Source organism: Eurytemora carolleeae, unplaced genomic scaffold, assembly GCF_000591075.1.
Source record: "Eurytemora carolleeae unplaced genomic scaffold, Eaff_2.0 scaffold467, whole genome shotgun sequence".
In the NCBI taxonomy this organism is placed as follows: Eukaryota; Metazoa; Arthropoda; class Copepoda; order Calanoida; family Temoridae; genus Eurytemora; species Eurytemora carolleeae.
This window is the reverse complement of record NW_019396432.1, coordinates 38,267-57,192: the sequence shown is the minus strand read 5'-3', so window position 1 is coordinate 57,192 and position 18,926 is coordinate 38,267. Positions and strand designations below refer to the sequence as shown.

General features: G+C 33.2%; 4 protein-coding genes across 4 annotated transcripts; 2 read left to right on the top strand and 2 right to left on the bottom strand.

The window, feature by feature from the left end:
* Positions 1-775: 775 nt before the first annotated feature.
* Positions 776-4,149, top strand: LOC111703213 (putative uncharacterized protein YER190C-A). The gene is made up of 2 exons (XM_023475094.1): positions 776-792; positions 3,534-4,149. Exons 1-2 carry the CDS (start codon positions 776-778, stop codon positions 4,147-4,149), a joined length of 633 nt encoding a protein of 210 aa, XP_023330862.1.
* Positions 4,150-4,274: 125 nt separating this feature from the next.
* LOC111703212 (histidine-rich glycoprotein) lies at positions 4,275-7,615 on the top strand. Its single transcript, XM_023475093.1, has 3 exons — positions 4,275-4,335; positions 5,281-5,310; positions 6,675-7,615. Exons 2-3 carry the CDS (start codon positions 5,290-5,292, stop codon positions 7,557-7,559), a joined length of 906 nt encoding a protein of 301 aa, XP_023330861.1. The 5' UTR covers positions 4,275-4,335; positions 5,281-5,289; the 3' UTR covers positions 7,560-7,615.
* Positions 7,616-10,310: 2,695 nt separating this feature from the next.
* Positions 10,311-15,317, bottom strand: LOC111703224 (uncharacterized). The gene is made up of 6 exons (XM_023475108.1): positions 14,658-15,317; positions 14,451-14,525; positions 14,081-14,140; positions 11,884-11,995; positions 11,237-11,450; positions 10,311-11,167 (listed from the first exon to the last, which is right to left on the bottom strand). The coding sequence occupies exons 1-6, from the start codon at positions 15,139-15,141 to the stop codon at positions 11,114-11,116; spliced, it is 999 nt and encodes a 332-aa protein (XP_023330876.1). The 5' UTR covers positions 15,142-15,317; the 3' UTR covers positions 10,311-11,113.
* Positions 15,318-15,350: 33 nt separating this feature from the next.
* On the bottom strand, positions 15,351-17,851 carry LOC111703225 (tyrosine-protein kinase RYK-like). Its single transcript, XM_023475109.1, has 5 exons — positions 17,752-17,851; positions 16,573-16,691; positions 16,343-16,416; positions 15,651-15,744; positions 15,351-15,536 (listed from the first exon to the last, which is right to left on the bottom strand). Exons 2-5 carry the CDS (start codon positions 16,661-16,663, stop codon positions 15,529-15,531), a joined length of 267 nt encoding a protein of 88 aa, XP_023330877.1. The 5' UTR covers positions 16,664-16,691; positions 17,752-17,851; the 3' UTR covers positions 15,351-15,528.
* Positions 17,852-18,926: the final 1,075 nt, after the last annotated feature.

The window sequence follows — 18,926 nt, the reverse complement described above, 5'->3', positions numbered from 1 at the left end:
TTTTGGTTCAGAATAGACAACAAACACATGACTGAACCCTGATTGGATCAGGCGCTAATGGACTCCGCAATCTACATGCTAGAATGTTTTCATTTACCATATTTACCATATTTACCATATTTACCATATTTACCATATTTAAGGAACTGTAATTTACGATTTACAAGGGTACCCTCTAAACCTTTACCTGGGCATCAATCTGACCAAATACATTGTAAGTCATTATCTTTCTTTAATTTTAGTTCAAACCAATTTTTGGGCCGAACGCTGTGTCTAGAACAGACTAAAGGACCATCCTCATCGCTCTTAAAAGTTTCATTTACTTAAATCATTTACTTTGACACAAAAAAATTTTCTAATAATATCTTTGCAACATGTTATTTAAATCTTTTATATTTTAAACTCGGATTATTTTATTTAGCAGTGTTTATAGTTTGAAATATTTAAGGTCTACGAGATTGGGTTGCAAAGATAAATGGATTAAAAATCAGAGTTTATGGCAAAAACTCAGTTCCGTTGTAATGACTAAAGATTTGTTGTTTGTTTGAAATTGTAGAAAATTTAAACCAATTTGTAGAAAGAATCTTGAGATTTTATTGTGCAAAGTCAGCATTACAAATATATAAAATCAACTTTAACAAGCAAATGGTCATTGAAGTATCCTATAGGACCTATTGTTAGGACATCTGGGTCATTAGCCCCCCCCCCTTCTCACCTCCTCCTGGAACAGGGATGTATTATTTTTAGAGAAAATTGTGAACAATATCAATAAAACATGTTTTCTGGAGTTAGGTAAAATGTGATAAATGTTTAACCCTGATATATTATATAGATACTATTATAGAGACTTCAAGGATATAAAGCTTCCTAGTGTAACAACATATACCATCTGATGGATTAAAATATCTATCCATCCAATGGATTATATAGCAATCCATCCGTTTTACTTGTCTCTAAACTATTCATCCAATGGATTATATAGCAATCCATCCGTTTTATTTTTCTCTAAACTATCCATCCAATGGATTAAATAATAATCCATCCGTTTTACTTGTCTCTAAACTATCAATCCAATGGATTAAATAGCAATCCATCCGTTTTACTTGTCTCTAAACTATCCATCCAATGGATTAAATAGCATTCCATCCGTTTTACTTGTCTCTAAACTATCAATCCAATGGATTATCCGCTTTACTTGTATATAAACTATCCATCCAATGGATTATATAGCAATCCATCCGTTTTACTTGCATTGAAACTATCCATCGAATGGATTAAATAGCAATCCATCCGCTTTACTTGTCTCTAAGCTATCCATCCCATGATTATACAGCAATCCATCCGTTTTACTTGTCTCTAAACCATTCATCCAATGGATTTAAAGGAATTCATCCGTTTTACTTGTATTGAAACTATCCATCCAATGAATTATAAAGCAAACCATCCGTTTTAATTGTCTCTAAGCTATCCATCCCATGATTATACAGCAATCCTTCCGTTTCACTTGCCTCTAAACTATCCATCCAATGGATTATATAGCAATTCATCCGTTTTACTTGTATATAAACTATCCATCCAATGGATTATATAGCATTCCATCCGCTTTACTTGTATATAAACTATCCATCCAATGGATTATATAGCAATTCATCCGTTTTACTTGTATATAAACTATCCATCCAATGGATTATATAGCATTCCATCCGTTTTACTTGTCTCTAAACTATCCATCCAATGGATTAAATAGCAATCCATCTGTTTTACTTGTCTCTATACTATCCATCCAATGGATTATATAGCAATCCATCCGTTTTACTTGTCTCTAAACTATCCATTCAATGGATTATATAGCAATCCATCCGTTTTACTTGTCTCTAAACTATCCATCCAATGGATTAAATAGCATTCCATCCGTTTTACTTGTCTCTAAACTATCAATCCAATGGATTATCCGCTTTACTTGTATATAAACTATCCATCCAATGGATTATATAGCAATCCATCCGTTTTAATTACCTCTAAACTATCCATCCAATGGATTATATAGAAATCCATCCGTTTTACTTACCTCTAAACTATCCATCCAATCGATTATATAGCAATCCATCTGTTTTACTTCCCTCTAAACTATCCATCCAATGGATTATATAGCAATCCATCTGTTTTACTTCCCTCTAAACTATCCATCCAATGGATTATATAGCAATCCATACTTTTTTCTTACCTCTAAACTATCCATCCAATGGATTATATAGCAATCCATCCTTTTTACTTGTCTCTAAACTATCCATCCAATGGATTATATAGCAATCCATCCTTTTTACTTACCTCTAAACTATCCATCCAATGGATTATATAGCAATCCATCCGTTTTACTTGTCTCTATACTATCCATCCAATGGATTAAATAGCAATCCATCTGTTTTACTTCCCTTTAAACTATCTATCCAATGGATTAAATAGCAATCCATCCGTTTTACTTCTTTCTAAACTATCCATCCAATGGATTATATAGCAATCCATCCGTTTTACTTGTCTCAAAACTATCCATCCAATGGATTATATAGCAATCCATCCGTTTTACTTGTCTCTATACTATCCATCCAATGGATTAAATAGCAATCCATCCGTTTTACTTGCATATAAAGTATCCATCCAATGAATTATATAGCAATCCATCCGTTTTACTTCTTTCTAAACTATCCATCCAATGGATTATATAGCAATCCATCCGTTTTAATTACCTCTAAACTATCCACTCAATGGATTATATAGCAATCCATCCGTTTAAATTACCTCTAAACTATCCATCCAATGGATTATATAGCAATCCATCCGTTTTAATTACCTCTAAACTATCCAATCTATGGATTATCCATCCAATAAATTATATATTCAGCCTTAACACTCTATTCCAATGTTATCATCTTGCCTTATATCTACAGCATGCAAGATAAAAAGTAATTAACTAAGTGTTCCCATGACATTTAATTTTGTACAATATGCATTATGTCGTGTATCCATATACATATATAGACATATCGAGATTCATATTTTTCTGTGTCGTCTGCCAGGAATGTTACGGCTATAACAGTTAGAGGAGCCAAATGTAAATCTATGTATCCGTTCTTTGTGATAAATATTTTTTCCTTCAAACAATATCTTTCTATTGTTTACCTTGCTCCCAAGTGCCAATACTATAAGTGTGGTCAAAAGCCATGGTACAACCGATTAGTAAGTACTCAATTGTACTAGTACTATTGTGTCAATAGTATATAGTTTAGGTAACTGTGCGAGTTCTGGTAACAGTGCTAGTTTTGGTAACAGTACTAGTTCTGGCAACAGTACTAGTTTTGGTAACAGTGCTAGTTCTGGTAACAGCACTAGATCTGGTAACAGTGCTAGTTCTGGTAACAGTACTAGTTCTGGTAATACTACTAGTTCTGGTAACAGTACTAGTTATAATAACAGTACTAGTTCTGGTGACAATACTAGTTCTGGTTACAGTACTGTTTCTGGTAACAATATACTAGTTCTGGTAACAGTACTAGTTCTGATAACAATACTAGTTCTGTCAACAGTACTAGTTCTGGTAACAGTGCTAGTTCTGGTAACAGTGCTAGTTCTGGTAACAGCACTAGTTCTGGTAACAGTACTAGTTTTGGTAACAGCACTAGTTTTGGTAACAGCACTTGTTCTAGTAACAGTATTAGTTTTGGTAACAGCACTAGTTCTGGTAACAGCACTAGTTCTGGTAACAGTACTAGTTTTGGTAACAGTACTAGTTCTGGTAACAGCACTAGTTCTGGTAACAGTACTAGTTTTGGTAACAGTACTAGTTCTGGTAACAGTACTAGTTCTGGTAACAGCACTAGTTCTGGTGACAATACTAGTTCTGGTTACAGTACTGTTTCTGGTAACAATATACTAGTTCTGGTAACAGTACTAGTTCTGATAACAATACTAGTTCTGTCAACAGTACTAGTTCTGGTAACAGCACTAGTTCTGGTAACAGTACTAGTTTTGGTAACAGTACTAGTTCTGGTAACAGTACTAGTTCTGGTAACAGTACTAGTTTTGGTAACAGTACTAGTTCCGGTAACAATACTAGTTTTGGTAACAGTACTAGTAAAAGTTCCGATGTTATGAGCTAGTTAAATTGTTAGTGAATCAGTAGTTGAAAAACTGATAAAAAAACAATGTCTGTTTATAAAGAATCAACGTGATCAAGTTCCATCTGTTCTAAAAATACAAATAGACTTACGCGTTTGCGTATATAAAACCTTTCCCCTTCTTGGTTTGCGTCACAGTAGTTACGCAACCAACATACACAAGGGAAATACAATCATCTTACAATTTAACCTTAAAGGAACTGGAAGTGTAATTTCAAGTGACCCTCAATGTTGGAAATGTCCGATTCACAACGATATTCTTGAAACCTTTCTGTGATCAATAATAATAACAATGAAAAGTGTTTAATTCTGATAATTACTGTTTGTTTTCCTGTAGTAGCACTTCATTTTGGCAGAGGAATCACAATTGAAAATAATTAGTTTTTGAGATTAATTAACTTTAATTAATACTTAATAAGACAACGACTTTAAGGATATGGTTGGGAATCTGGCAATACCATCCTTGCATGGAGGGTCACTTAAAATTATGGTTACAATCCCTTTCAATGTAACAGTTCGATTATGAGTTTACCTCTAGTGCATTCTTATTTTTATATATGTATCTATATACAGGAAAATATATATTGTTATATATATATATGTATCTATATACAGGAATATATACAGGAATACAGGGGTTACTATGTGGGCTAATCCCCCTCCCTCTCTGTTTAAGTGAAAACAATGTTGCTTAAGAAGGTGGTCAGTCCCCAGCAGGGGGCTGTGTCCCTCCTGGAAATTTGAGGAAGGTTAAGCCTCACCCCCCCCCCCTGGACTCTGTATGTATACATAGACATATCAAATATTAGTGTATTCTTTAATTGGATTATTCTTAAACTTTCACACATATTTTTAATAATGTGTTATAAGATATGTTACACTTTTTCTTCATCAAATATGTTACACTTTTTCTTAATCAAATATGTTACACTTTTTTCTTAATCAAATATGTTACACTTTATTCTTAATTCAAGATTAGCGAGTTCTCTAGTTGACGGATAATTAAACTGCATATTAAAGCCTTGGCCTTACTTATAAATGCCTATCATATCTATAAACATAGATTTTCATCATTAACTGAAAAAGTAAAATCTTGTATTGCGTTCAGTTGGCAAGGATGAAGATATCAATATTGTTGGTAAGTTTTTCTTTAAAATAGCAGTTCAGAATTTTGCACACTTTTCTAATAAAATTTGTAGAACAATGAACATTGTTCTCCGTAATTAGAACTTTTTATATATTTTGCACACTTTTCTAATAGAATTTGTAGAACAATGAACATTGTTCTCCGTAATTAGAACTTTTTACATATTTCTGCTTTTTTACCTTTATGATTCTAAGATTCGAAAAAGGAAACAGATTTATATAAATATAAATTATTTGTATATAGAATTTTAAATTAACAAAAATAACTACAGTAAGAGTTAAAGTAAAGAATATTTAAAAACTAAGATAAACTTTTCTGCTTTGTTGAAGATTAACTTTCTGAATTTTAAAGAAAGATTTATCTTGAACATGATAAACATAATCTTGAACATGATAAACATAATCTTGAACATGATAAACATAATCTTGAACATGATAAACATAATCTTGAACATGATAAACATAATCTTTAGTTAGTTCTAAAATTTTATATTTGGTGATTTCTGGTGATTTCTAATTAGCCTGAAGCCGAATTTAAAAAATTTTAGTCGTTGCTTAAATTTGAGACGCGGCTCAAACATGGTTATTCTACGAAATTGTATAATTGTTTCTAGATTTGAGCCGGCGCTTAATTGAAACCGGTTTTTGGCGGATCAGCGACGCGGTTTAAATTCTTTAAATACGACCTCTGAACTAACTGTTATGCCTGCTTAGAAACGATTAAACTATGTTTTAGCTATTCTCTTCTTCTAATGTTTCAGTGGTATAATAAATTATTAGAAAAGATAATAAAATCTTAACTTAAAAGGAATGTGAACGTAATTTCAAGTGACCCTCCATGCAAAGATTGTATTGCACAACTCACAACGATACCCTTGAAAGTATAAATTATACAGATTATTTTCAATTTGGTAGTTTCTCTTTAAAAGATACATGCGCATTTCTACTGCAGCAAAACACATAGGAATTATAAAACTAAACACTTTAAAGTCTAGAAAAACGACAATATTTTACAAAACTTTGTTATCAGATAAAGAGTTCAAGGGCAGGGGCGTATTCAGGAATTTATCCAGAGGGGGCTTAAAAAAATTTCTTTACATGGGGCCTGTAAATCCCCTGAAATCCATAGTCCAGGGGGGGCTGAGCCCTCATAGCCCAACCCCCTGCATACGCCTCTGTTCAAGGGTACTTTTGTGAATTTGGCATTGCCACCTTTGCATGGAGGGTCACACGAAATACGCTTTTATTCCCTTTAAAGGGTTCTATTATAACTAAAATATATTGAAACCCAAAAAAAGAAAATTGATAAAATTGTATTAAAACTCTGTATTAATCTTTATCTTCTCTTTTGTTCAGCTTTATCTGCCTTTCTGTGTGTGTGAGGTGAATCTTGGATTCTTTGGAGAAGTCCATGGCACCTCCATCCCTCTCTTGGGCCCTCAGCACCCTCCTGTGCCCTTGGGAGCAGGTCCTGATCATGGACCGGTTCATCCTGATGAACTAGATATACATGGTTCTCCACATTCTTCATTCCTTCTCCCTCATCCCCCCTTCGCTGGAAATTTAGCACCCCTTATTCATCATGATACCAGTCCTTATCATCATCCTAAACCTCATCATCCTGATCCTTATCACCCAGAACCTTATCATCCTGATCCCTATCATCAAAAACCTTATCATCATGATCCACACCACCCTAATCCATACCTTCCAAAGCCTTATCATCATGAGCCATACCATCCTGAACCGTTTCATCATGAGCCTTACCATCCTGATCCCTACCATCCTGAACCATACCATCCAGAACCTCATCATCCTGATCTTTATCACCCGGAACCTTACTATCCTGAACCGTATCATCATGAACCGTATCATCATGAGCCGTACCAACCTGAACCATACCATCCTGAACCGTATCATCATGAGCCGTACCATCCTGAACCATATCATCCTGATCCATACCACCCTGAGCCATATCATCCTGATCCCTACCACCATGAACCCCACCATCCTCGACAGTATCCCCAACACCATGAACCCTACCATCATGATGTACCCACATATGTGCATGTCAGCTATGGATATGGACACTATGCACCACATGATGGACCTGGACCTATCCCTGTTGGACCTGGGCCAATTGTTGATGGACAGTTAACTGGTGTAGTTCCTGCTGGACCTGGAGATGCTTTAGCTAAAGTAATTCCCGGTGCTGAAGAGCTTGGGTTCGCTCCCATATAGATAATTTATATATTATTTATCTAATTTAATAAAACTGAATCTTAAAAATAAGTTATTTTAAGTTATTGATTTTTTTGACCAACCTTCTTTAATTTTTCCTGCTGTTCAGAAATGAAGGGGTCACAAAATATGGCCTGCTGCATAAATCAAAAGTAATGAAATCAATGAGTTTGTTAAATAATTATCAACATTACAAAATGATTTTTCGAAGTTGCGGAATCTGTTTAAATTCATCATCAAAAGACATATTTTAGATAAAATCATATACATGTGACCCCAAAAAAACTTTTGATCCTTAAAAAAAATTGAAAATGTAGTCTAGCATATAGTTTTTAATTTTAGAAGGTGTCGTAAGTAACTTCTCGTCGTCCGATTTTTAATTGGTTTAAAACTTAGTTGAATATTCGAAAATCTCTCTGTTAACTTCAGCTTAACAATATTGTTTCAGAAATTGTTTCATACACATACATACATGAATCCCCTCAGATTTTTGGGGATATATATACTATATATAGTACACCTAAACCAAGAACTTTATTTATGAGAAACCTACAAAGTTCAGCAATCCCGGCCCTATATTTGGGATCTGCTTTGATGGTCCTTAAAAATGCCTGTTGTGCATGGCAGCAAATGGAGGCCTCTTTAAGACATTTTTTGACATATTAACCTTTATGTAATCAATTTATGTGTGTTCGTATTTACTTTTCTCTGAATTATTCACTAAAATTGGGTAACCAATCTCATGTCAATACTTTTTTTGTATTATTTCAAGAAGAAGGATAATGGTATTAAAAAATAGTAGGAAACGCAGAAAATCTCATCTGTTGTTTAAAAGTACAGTTTGTGTCTATTGTAATTAAACCTCCGGTTGAGAATTACAATGTGCTTGATTCAGTGCACTCAGTGCAAGTAAGCACTAAATAACGGGATAATATTATTATCATTATTAATAAATAATACTCAACCACAGGGACGTAATAATACAGATATTTAAACAATATGTTTTAACACAGTTCATCTTAGACTTTAATCCAAACATACATTTTCTGTGTTTCATAGTTTTTATGTTCTTAACAAGTGCACAATGATTGAATCAATTTTCACAGTATCTTTAAAATTAAAATTTTAAAAAAATGATGGCATAATTATATATAAGTAAAAGTTGTGAAATAGCTATGACTCTATCCGAATAAAATGTTACTTCAGAATTAGGTTGTCTGCCTCTGTAAAGTCTAAATGATGAAAAAAAAAGAGTCGGATGTGGACCATGAGTCAAGAAGGTCAACTTCTGAGTCAAGTGCCGTGGTAAGGACAGGCTAGGGAATTGGCCATAAGGGCGGATAGGGCCACCATAATATTATGAACAATAATCTCATTCAAGAGTTGATTAGGTGTTCTGTTCAGAGATAGGTTCTGACTTAGGTTGTCCGCCTCTGTAAAGCCTAAATAATGTATTTTTAGATCAATAACGACGGTTCTCTGATGTATGCAGAGTGCAGACTTTAGATCAAAAAGGGCAAAAAAAAAGAGATGGATGTGGACCATGACCCAACTCCTGAGTCAAGCGCCGTGGTGAGGACAGGCTAGGGAAGGGGCAATAAGGGATAGGGTCTCCATAATATTATCCACAATAATCTCATTCAAGAGTTGATTTGGTATTCTGTCCGCAGAAAGGTTCGGTCCCGTTTTGCTTTATAAGCCTGTATTTAATACTGCACAAAGGAAATGAGTCTTCGCAACAAACTCTGATTTTCTAATTCTTATATCTCTGCGACCTGGGGGTGTATTCCATTTAATATTTCAATCTTAGATTATCCAATCTAACAGAATTCATAGTTTGAAATATCTAAGGTCTACTACATTAGGCTGAAAGGATATAGGGATTAGAAAATCAGAATTTGTGGCAAAGACTCAATTCCTTTACCTAACTGCTTACAGGTGAGTCCGCTATCTAATTCAAATGAACCAGAGTTCAGAGAGATATGAAGAAAAATAAATATTTTATTATGTGATTATCAAGGTTGTACAATTAGATATTTATATATAGATGAGAGGGGGTTTAGCCCAGGGTGGGATCCACGATCGAGTCCAGTGTCACGAAATTAGCGGTTATTTAGATTTATAATTAACCCGAAGGAATAAAAACACACTTTTATATAATTATTTCTTATATTTTTTAATTCTACATCAAAGTTTTTACACATTTATCAACAACATTGTACATTTCATAATATTATCATAAAAATAATATATAATATAGATACATATTCCTATATAATACATATACCATTATAGACATAAGGTTAAATATATATCTAGTATATAAACTAATCGAATTTTTGTTTTCTTCCTAAATTTTGGGTAAGAGTATATAAAAAAGCAGTAAAACCTAAGAAGTTGTATTGTACGTATCTTAGTGTATCCATCTTCAAAACTGTATTTTGTATCTTAGTGTATCCATCTTCAAAACTGTATTTTGAATCTTAGTGTATCCATCTACAAAACTGTATTTTGTATCCTAGTTTATCCATGTGTATCCTACAGTATCCAACCACAAAGTTGTATTTTATATCCTAGTACAGCCAACTACAAAACTGTATTTTGTATGCTAGTGCATTCATCTACAAAACTGTACTGTGTATCCTACAGTATCTAACTACAAAGTTGTATTTTTGGTATCCTAGTGTATCCAACTATAAAACTGTATTTTGTATGCTAGTGTATTCATCTACAAAACTGTGCTGTGTATCCTTCAGTATCTAACTACAAAGTTGTATTTTGGTATCCTAGTGTATCCAACTATAAAACTGTATTTTTTATGCTAGTGTATTCATCTACAAAACTGTCCTGTGTATTCTACAGTATCCAACTACAAAGTTGTATTTTGTATCCTAGTGTATCCAGCTACAAAGTTGTATTTTGTATCCTAGTGTATCTAACTACAAAGCTTTATGGTGTATTCTAGTGTATCCAACTAAAACACTGTTTTATGTATCGTAGAAAGAAATATTAGGCTAAGCTATGGATATATATTTATCCACAATACAAAGCTGTATTCTATATAATTAATAGTTATCTAATCTTGTATATTATTGTACAAGTATTTTAGAGTTTTCCATCTCAACTGTGTATCCAAAGATTATGGATGGAAATAAAACTGAAAAATGATGTGAGCATAACTGTTTTCTCATTAATTTGGAGATCTTAATGATCTCATTAATTTGGAAATCTTAATGATCTCATTAATTTGGAGATCTTAATGATCTTATGAATTTGGAGATCTTAATGATCTAATTAATTTGAAGATCTTTATGATCTCATTAATTTGGAGATCTTAATAATTTCATTAATTTGGAGATCTTAATGATCTCATTAATTTGGAGATCTTAATGATCTCATTAATTGGGAGATCTTATGGATCTCATTAATTTGGAGATCTTAATGATCTCATTAAATTGGAGATCTTATGGATCTCATTAATTTGGAGATCTTAATGATCTCATTAATTTGGAGATCTTAATGATCTCATTAATTTGGAGATCTTATTGATCTCATTAATTTGGAGATCTTAATGAGTCTGGAACCGCTTGCACGGACCCACTGACAATCTGAAAAATATATCATATTAATATATTAGGAAAAATAATAAAAAAAATTGTGTTTCAAATAATAAGTACCTTGTAGTTTGACCAATACACTGGTTTTATACTGTTTATATGTTGGTTTGAGTTGTTTAGACGAGAATTTAAACTGTTGTGCTGAATGGAGCCGTTGGTAAGAATAGAAGAGCTGGTTAGAATGGAGGATTTAGATCCAACACTTTCTGGAGTATTGGAGGATTTGTGGATATTAAGCATGGATACTGCTGAACCATGGGATATACGACCAGGTCTAGAACATAGAGAAGTAGATAGATGGATGGATGGATAGATGTATAGATGGATAGATGTTCATGAGATAGATGGATAGATAGATCCGTAGATGGACAATCGGAAGTCATATAAATTGATAAATCAACAGATGGTCGCTTGACAGACAGGAGTATGTAGAATAGTAAAATAAATCAAGATAAAAATAATTGAGTCTTCTTTGCCAAAAACTCAAATTTTTTAGCCTCATAACTTTTTAACCTGTAATAAATCTTTAATATTTCAAACTTGATTATATGATCTAAAATAATTCATAATTTAAAACATTGGGTTGCAAAGATAAAGGGATAAGAAACTCTGATGTAAAAAAGCAAAAACTTTATTAACAGATGGAAAAAAGTTATACAACAACATATGGACGAAGGGTCAATCAAAATAGACAAATAGACAGCTACCTGGGTCTTGAATACGAATCTCTGGAAGACGACCTTGATTCTCTTGAGTCTCTGGAGTCTCTTGATCTAGTGGAGAACTTAGATGTAGATGGAGTAGATGCAGTGGATAATCCTAAATCAAGAATTCATTAGCATCAAAATTTCCTGCTCTCGGCTATTTATAATAAAGAATCTCTTAAAATTCCTTGTACAAGAGTTTATTCAGGCTGCTACGGGAAAACTTCAGTTTTATGCTTTACAAGGGAATCACATCTTTTAAAACATTTTTAATAAAGTACAATAAAAACACAAGCTATGCAATTTACAAGTTCCGCTAAATTAATTCGACTATTTTTCCATAATCCAATTTCCTTATTTGCGAAATATCAATATTTACTCTCTAAATTTCTCCGAAAATAAATGTTCACCCACTTTGGACGTAAAATATTCAGTATTTTCGCAAGGTTCAAGTTTTGTCCGCCATGTTGAGTTCACACTACACCTGAGCGTAAATCCAAAATACATTTGAGAGATATAAACAAGGAGATCTCTGTACGTCCTTTATGAAAATGTGGATTAAGGGCTCAAAGTCTTCGATTATAAAGTTCTTATTTGTTCTTATTTGTTTGTTAATATCAAACTAGATATATTTTCTACTTTCCATCTGGAGAACTATAGTGAACAAGAAAAGTTTAATCAACTAATTTTCCATTTACTAGAATCGAACATGCATTTCCCATTTACAGAAAAAGAAAAGAAAAAGAAAAAATACATACAAATGGCTAAGTTCATAAAAATTTAGTTGACAAAAAAGTTTGGATGTTATCGTGTAAGCCGGTCTTGTATTTATTTTTAAGCAGTTTGTTTGCACGTCCTGATATCTTCCAACGATTTTGTATGACTAATGGAAAGTTTTGATTGAACTAACTTTCAGTCGAGACATTCCTCAGGTTTTGTAGTACAGTGTTTTAACAAACTTGCTAAACCACCTGTTAAACTGGTTAACTTCCTAAACTACCTGTTAAACTGGTTAACTTCCTAAACTACCTGTTAAACTGGCTAAAACTCCTAAACTACCTGTTAGAATGGTTAAACCTCCTAAACTACCCATTAAACTGGCTAAAACTCTTAAACTTCCTGTTAAAGTTGTTAAACTACCTGAAATCCCTGTTAAACCGGTTAAACTTCCTTAACTACCTGTTAAACTGGTTAAAATTCCTAAACAACCTGTTAAATTGGTTAAACTTCCTAAACTACTTGTTAAACTGTTAATAAATTCCTATACTACTGTTGTCGCAAAGGAACAAGATTCTGACGATGAACAGATAGACAAGGTATAATCCACGAATCAAAATCGATAATGCAGAAAACTCTTTATTTCCTAAAAAAATAACGAAATGAATAATGATAAATAATTATTACAGGGTTTACAAATTTATAATGAAAAGATTCTTACGATCTATTTTCCTATTCGTGAGACTATCTGTCGAAAAGTCCGAAGACGCTTTTTATACATTAAAACTTCTGAAAAGATTGACAATTAAATGTTGATGAAAGTCACTAATTCTTTAAATAGAAATGTTTTTGTTTAACTTTGAAATGGTTCACAATTGATAAACGTTTTAACTCCGTCATCGGAGAACAAGGAAGAAAGGCGGGCTGAAATTGTTTGGTTTGGATTCTTGACTCCGAGAGGAGCATTTAAGTTGAAGACGATATTACATGAACTGTGGGGGGGGGGGTCTTAATGTTAATGGTTGACAACTACATGTTAAACTAGTTAAACTAGCAAATTACCTGTTAAGCTGGTTTAACTTCCTAAACTACCTGTTTAACTGATTAAACTACCTAAACTACCTGTTAAACTAGTTACACTACCTGATCTACCTGTTAAACTAGATACACTACCTGAACTACCTGTTAAACTGGTTAAAATTCCTAAACTACATTTTTAACTAGTTAAACTACCTGAACTACCCATTGAACTAATTAAACTACCTAAACTAACTACCTATTGAACTAATTAAACTACCTAAACTACCCCTTAAACTGGTTAAACTTTGTAAACTACCTGTTAAACTGATCTAACTATCTGAACTACCTGTTTAGTGTTTAACTGATTAAACTACCTGAACTACCTGTTTAACATTACTACCTAAACTACCAGTTAACTGGTTTAACTACCTGAACTACCTGTTAAATTATGTAGTTAAATTACCTGAACTATCTCTAGGTGTGAGACTCATGTCCAGGTATCCTAAATCCATCTCTCCTAATCCTGATATCAAATTTTCTATTTTTAATTTCGGTCTGTTGGATCGGAATTATCTATTATATTATCAATTATCTGCCCTTGTTAATGTCAATTAAGATTTCAAATAATTATTTCTTGACTAGAATGAGCCACTCTTTAACCTTGTGCAGTATTGTACACATTGCTAGTTTTTATTGTTTTATATTGTAGCAGCATTTAAATTTTAAAAACTAAATGCATGAAGATGTGCACTAAAACAAAAGCCCCGAGGAGGTCGAAATAAGTACTTTTTAACAAATAATAAAACTTTTGTAAAAAACGCTTGGTACAAAACCTGAATCAACTCTACTTCTTCGTCCCGTACTGCAAGCAGTTCTATCTAGTGCTTTTATATATCCAGAAAATATTCCTAAATGCAAAATAGATATTTATAGGTACTGGTAGGTACATTTACTAAATAATACAGAGACTGCTGAACGAATCTGATTAGATCAGCTTGATAATTGTACCAGCTCGGCATACTTGTACCAGCTCGACATACTTGTACCAGCTCGGCATACTTGTTCCAGCTCGGCAAACTTGTACCAGCTCGGCATACTTGTTCCAGCTCGGTATACTTGTACCAGCTCGGCAAACTTGTACCAGCTCGGCATACTTGTTCCAGCTCGGTATACTTGTACCAGCTCGGCATACTTGTACCAGCTCGGCATACTTGTACCAGCTCGGCATACTTGTACCAGATCGGCATACTTGTACCTGCTCGGCATACTTGTACCAGCTCGGTATACTTGTACCAGCACGGCATACTTGTACCAGCTCGGCATACTTGTACCAGCTCGACATACTTGTTCCAGCTCGGTATACTTGTACCAGCTCGGCAAACGTGTACCAGCTATGTATACTTGTACCAGATCAACATACTTGTACCAGCTCGGCATACTTGTACCAGCTCGGCATACTTGTTCCAGCTCGGTATACTTGTACCAACTCGGCATACGTGTACCAGCTCGGCATACTTGTACCATATCGGCATACTTGTACCAGCTCGGGATACTTGTACCAGCTCGGCATACTTGTACCAGCTCGGCATACGTGTAGCAGCTTATTTTACTTGTACCAGCTTGGCATACTTGGTCAAGCTCGGCATACTTGTACCAGCTCGGTATACTTGTACCAGCTCAGCATTCTTGTACCAGCTCGGCATACTNATTTAAAGAATATTGTAAAAGCATACTTGGTCAAGCTCGGCATACTTGTACCAGCTCGGTATACTTGTACCAGCTCAGCATTCTTGTACCAGCTCGGCATACTTGTACCAGCTCGGTATACTTGTACCAGCTCGGTATATTTGTACCAGGACGCAGCATGGCATATGCTATAGTTTTTTAGAGTGTTTGAATGATAGCTGGATCTTAAGCCTCTTAACAATATTCCTCTTTTAATTTTGGTCTTATATTTTAATTTTAATTTTACAATGTTTTTGAAAATCTAAATTTCATGTTCATGTTTGCCATAGAGAAAGATAGATAATTACCTACTGCTGAATTAAAGCTTGGTCTGCAGACAGGTTCAGAAAACCAGCATTCTCTCATCAGTACACGAACTTTCATTGGTGCGTTTCTACATTCCTGTACAGTACATAAATTTAATATGAATAAGTACATGTCCTGGTACATGGTGCAGTTTGAATGCTGCATACTGAATATATATCTGTAAATTTTAATTTTTGATATACATTGATTTTTAAGCAAAGTTTTGTTCTTGTTCAAAGAACACCATGTAAACTGTATTTGAAGTACCGGACTGGCCTTTAGGCAGCTAGATTAAGTTGTACAGTATAGGTACAAACTATATATGGCAAAATGGGACAGTACAGCAAATGAATCCTTCCCTTTAAGTAAGTTTAATTTGTACAGTGTTTACATTTTTTTGGTAGAAAAAGTTGGATGACTAGCTGCCAAATAAGCGAATACAAGCGAACAGTAGTCGTTAATTTAGATGCCATCGAACTTTTACTGCTGCAGGGTCGTTTTTTTGCATATATCAGGTGCCAAAATTTGAGAGAAGCAAATGGTTAAAAAAGAACAATAAAGAAAACCTTTGCTATTAGTATACACTATACAAAATTTTGCCTCTGCAAAAGAAAATATATTGGCAAGAAACTATGAAACTGAAGGCACAGCAGAGATCACTATTGTACCTGAAGGCAGAGATCACTAAGTGTACCTGAAGCCTGCCTCCAGTATTCAGCATTTTCTGAAGACTAAATGGTGTTATTCCCTCTCCATACGGTTCCTTTCCTACGGTAATGATAATGATTTCACACTATCAGTTATAAAGATAAAAATGGTAGTAACAATAAAAATGAAGCATGACTATAATAACAATACTGAAGATGATATTAATGATAATAATAATCGTAAAAATAATGAATATTTATGCATAACTGATCAAACCTAAAGAGAAGAGTTCCCACAGAGTAATCCCAAACGCCCAAACATCAGATTTTTGAGAGAAAACATTTTGAATAAAAGATTCAGGCGCCATCCACTTGAAGGGTTGGGGTTTGTTACTTCTGCCCGAAACAAACAATTCTAAAAATCTAAATCAAGGAAAGGTTTAAAAAAAAACATGTTTTTATGTAAAGATTAGGTAAAAAAGGAAAAAAATGAAGATGGGAAAAGCCTTAATCTTGTTTACTATTTACAAAAACAGACAGTCTGGTTATTTCCTAGCACGTACTTTGTTGGGCGTAGTAAAAGAATACACTGTACAGTCAATAAAATTAAAACACTCTCCAATTAAAGTGACTGTAAGCGTTATTCAAAGCTCGACCCTCCAGGCTCCATGCAAGGATAAAGTATCCCATTTACAATTAAATGACCCTAACAGCTTTGTTCGATCTAGTATGCATTAGACATAGATTAATTAAAATAACAGACAGGACACTAGATGTAGTCTTTTCAAGATTTGGATGAAACTCATTCACAAGAACCCTGAGGCAGAAACCCAGAGGAGTTTCGCGCAGTCGGCGAAGAATTACAAGACAGAGTGAGCCTGTTGTACGCTAACTGCGCTAAACTCCTCTGGGTTTCTGCCTCAAGGTTAATGTTTATGAGATTCATCCAAATCTGAATAAGACGACATCTATAGTGTCCTATCTGTTATTTCAATTAATCTATGGCATTAGATTCTATGTTTTTGTTTCTTAAGATTGTTAATTTCAGTTGTGGGTTCTCTGCAAAGTGACTTACGCATTGGTTATACGATATAATGGATCAGAAATAAACACTTTTAAAGTCAGAAGAACGACGGTATCTTCCACAGTTTTTATCAGAATTAGGTTTCAAGGCCCAAGGTTAACGGTGTAAATTGGGCGTTGCAATCTTTGCATGGAGCCCAAAAAAAAACATTTTAGCCGATGTCGTATACACGACTCGACATCATCGACAGCTTCAGAGAAAATATGTCGGCACCAACGACTTTTAGCTCCGACATAGATACATTACAATCTCTTTAAATAAATGTTTTAACTTAATGGAAGTTTTTAGAAAGAAAATATAAAAACAATGCTCCGGGTCTGTTATAAACCCTGGTTTTCAAAATATCCAATTTATATAAATGTTTGTTTGTTCCTGCTCCAATACTCCGGGGGTTTACATGGACTCCCATATTCACTGGTCAATTCTGTTAAAATATACAAAATAAGAATTTAAAAAATGTAATCGTAAAAATAACTATTAAAATTTTTCAAAAAGTAGATTCTTAAAAGTAAATCAGGTTTAATTTCGAAAAGTGTTTTTAAAGATATTATAAAACTATTGCATACTTTATTCTTACTCCCTTCATGGTTAATTTTATTATGAACGTGCTTTAAAGTAAGCATCGTGCTATAAAGTTAAATTAGCTTTACATTATAGCACGTGTGCTATAATGTTTTGATTGGTTTCCGGATTTTCTCCAAAAAATTAAGATGATTCCAAAATATTTTTTTTAATATAAATGAAAAAAAAATGAAATTAACTTCATATTTTTATTTCTGCTTCTTAATAACCTTGTTTTATCTATAAATAGCCATTGCAATAAGACAAGTAATCAAATGTTTAAATAAAATGACCTATAACACTATTATTTTGGCATGACGTGCTATAAAGTTGTTGGGCTTAAATTTTCTCTATACCTCGAAGGTTCTCGTAAAAGAGAAAATTTCTGTCCAAAAACTTTGCAACACTGCGAACCAAAGCGAACCAAAATAATAGTGTTATAACGTTATAGTAGTTGTAAGTAGTTATTTTAATGTAATGAAGTTACTTTATTATCAACTGTGTTATAAATAATTATTTTACTTAAGTTACTTTATTACCAACTGTGTTATAAATGGTTATTTTAATGTAATGAAGTTACTTTATTACCAACTGTGTTATAAATAGTTATTTTAATGTAATAAAGTTAGTTCATTACCAACTGTGTTAAAAATAGTTATTTTAATGTAATAAAGTTAGTTAATTACCAACTGTGTTATAAATAGTTATTTTAATGTAATGAAGTTACTTCATTACCAACTGTGTTATAAATAGTTATTTTAATATAATAAAGTTAGTTCATTACCTACTGTGTTATAAATAGTTATTTTAATGTAATAAAGTTACTTAATTACCAACGATGTTATAAATAGTTATTTTAATATAATGAAGTTACTTCATTACCAACTGTGTTATAAATAGTTATTTTAATGTAATGAAGTTAGTTCATTACCAACTGTGTTATAAATAGTTATTTTAATATAATAAAGTTAGTTCATTACCAACTG

What these genes read in the sequence shown, in the direction of transcription:
- LOC111703212 (XM_023475093.1), top strand. Translation starts at nt 5,290, where the DNA reads ATGAAGATATCAATATTGTTG. An exon ending in TGAAGATATCAATATTGTTG is followed by an intron (nt 5,311 to 6,674) that starts GTAAGTTTTTCT and finishes TCTTTTGTTCAG; the next exon opens with CTTTATCTGCCTTTCTGTGT.
- LOC111703224 (XM_023475108.1), bottom strand. Translation starts at nt 15,141, where the DNA reads ATGGTACAAGTATGCCGAGCTGGTACACGTATGCCGAGTTGGTACAAG. An exon ending in AAGAAGTAGAGTTGATTCAG is followed by an intron (nt 14,141 to 14,450) that starts GTTTTGTACCAA and finishes ATTTGATATCAG; the next exon opens with GATTAGGAGAGATGGATTTA. An exon ending in GATTCGTATTCAAGACCCAG is followed by an intron (nt 11,451 to 11,883) that starts GTAGCTGTCTAT and finishes TCTATGTTCTAG; the next exon opens with ACCTGGTCGTATATCCCATG.
- LOC111703225 (XM_023475109.1), bottom strand. Translation starts at nt 16,663, where the DNA reads ATGGCGCCTGAATCTTTTATTCAAAATGTTTTCTCTCAAAAATCTGAT. An exon ending in GTGGGAACTCTTCTCTTTAG is followed by an intron (nt 16,417 to 16,572) that starts GTTTGATCAGTT and finishes TCATTACCGTAG; the next exon opens with GAAAGGAACCGTATGGAGAG. An exon ending in ATACTGGAGGCAGGCTTCAG is followed by an intron (nt 15,745 to 16,342) that starts GTACACTTAGTG and finishes TGTACTGTACAG; the next exon opens with GAATGTAGAAACGCACCAAT.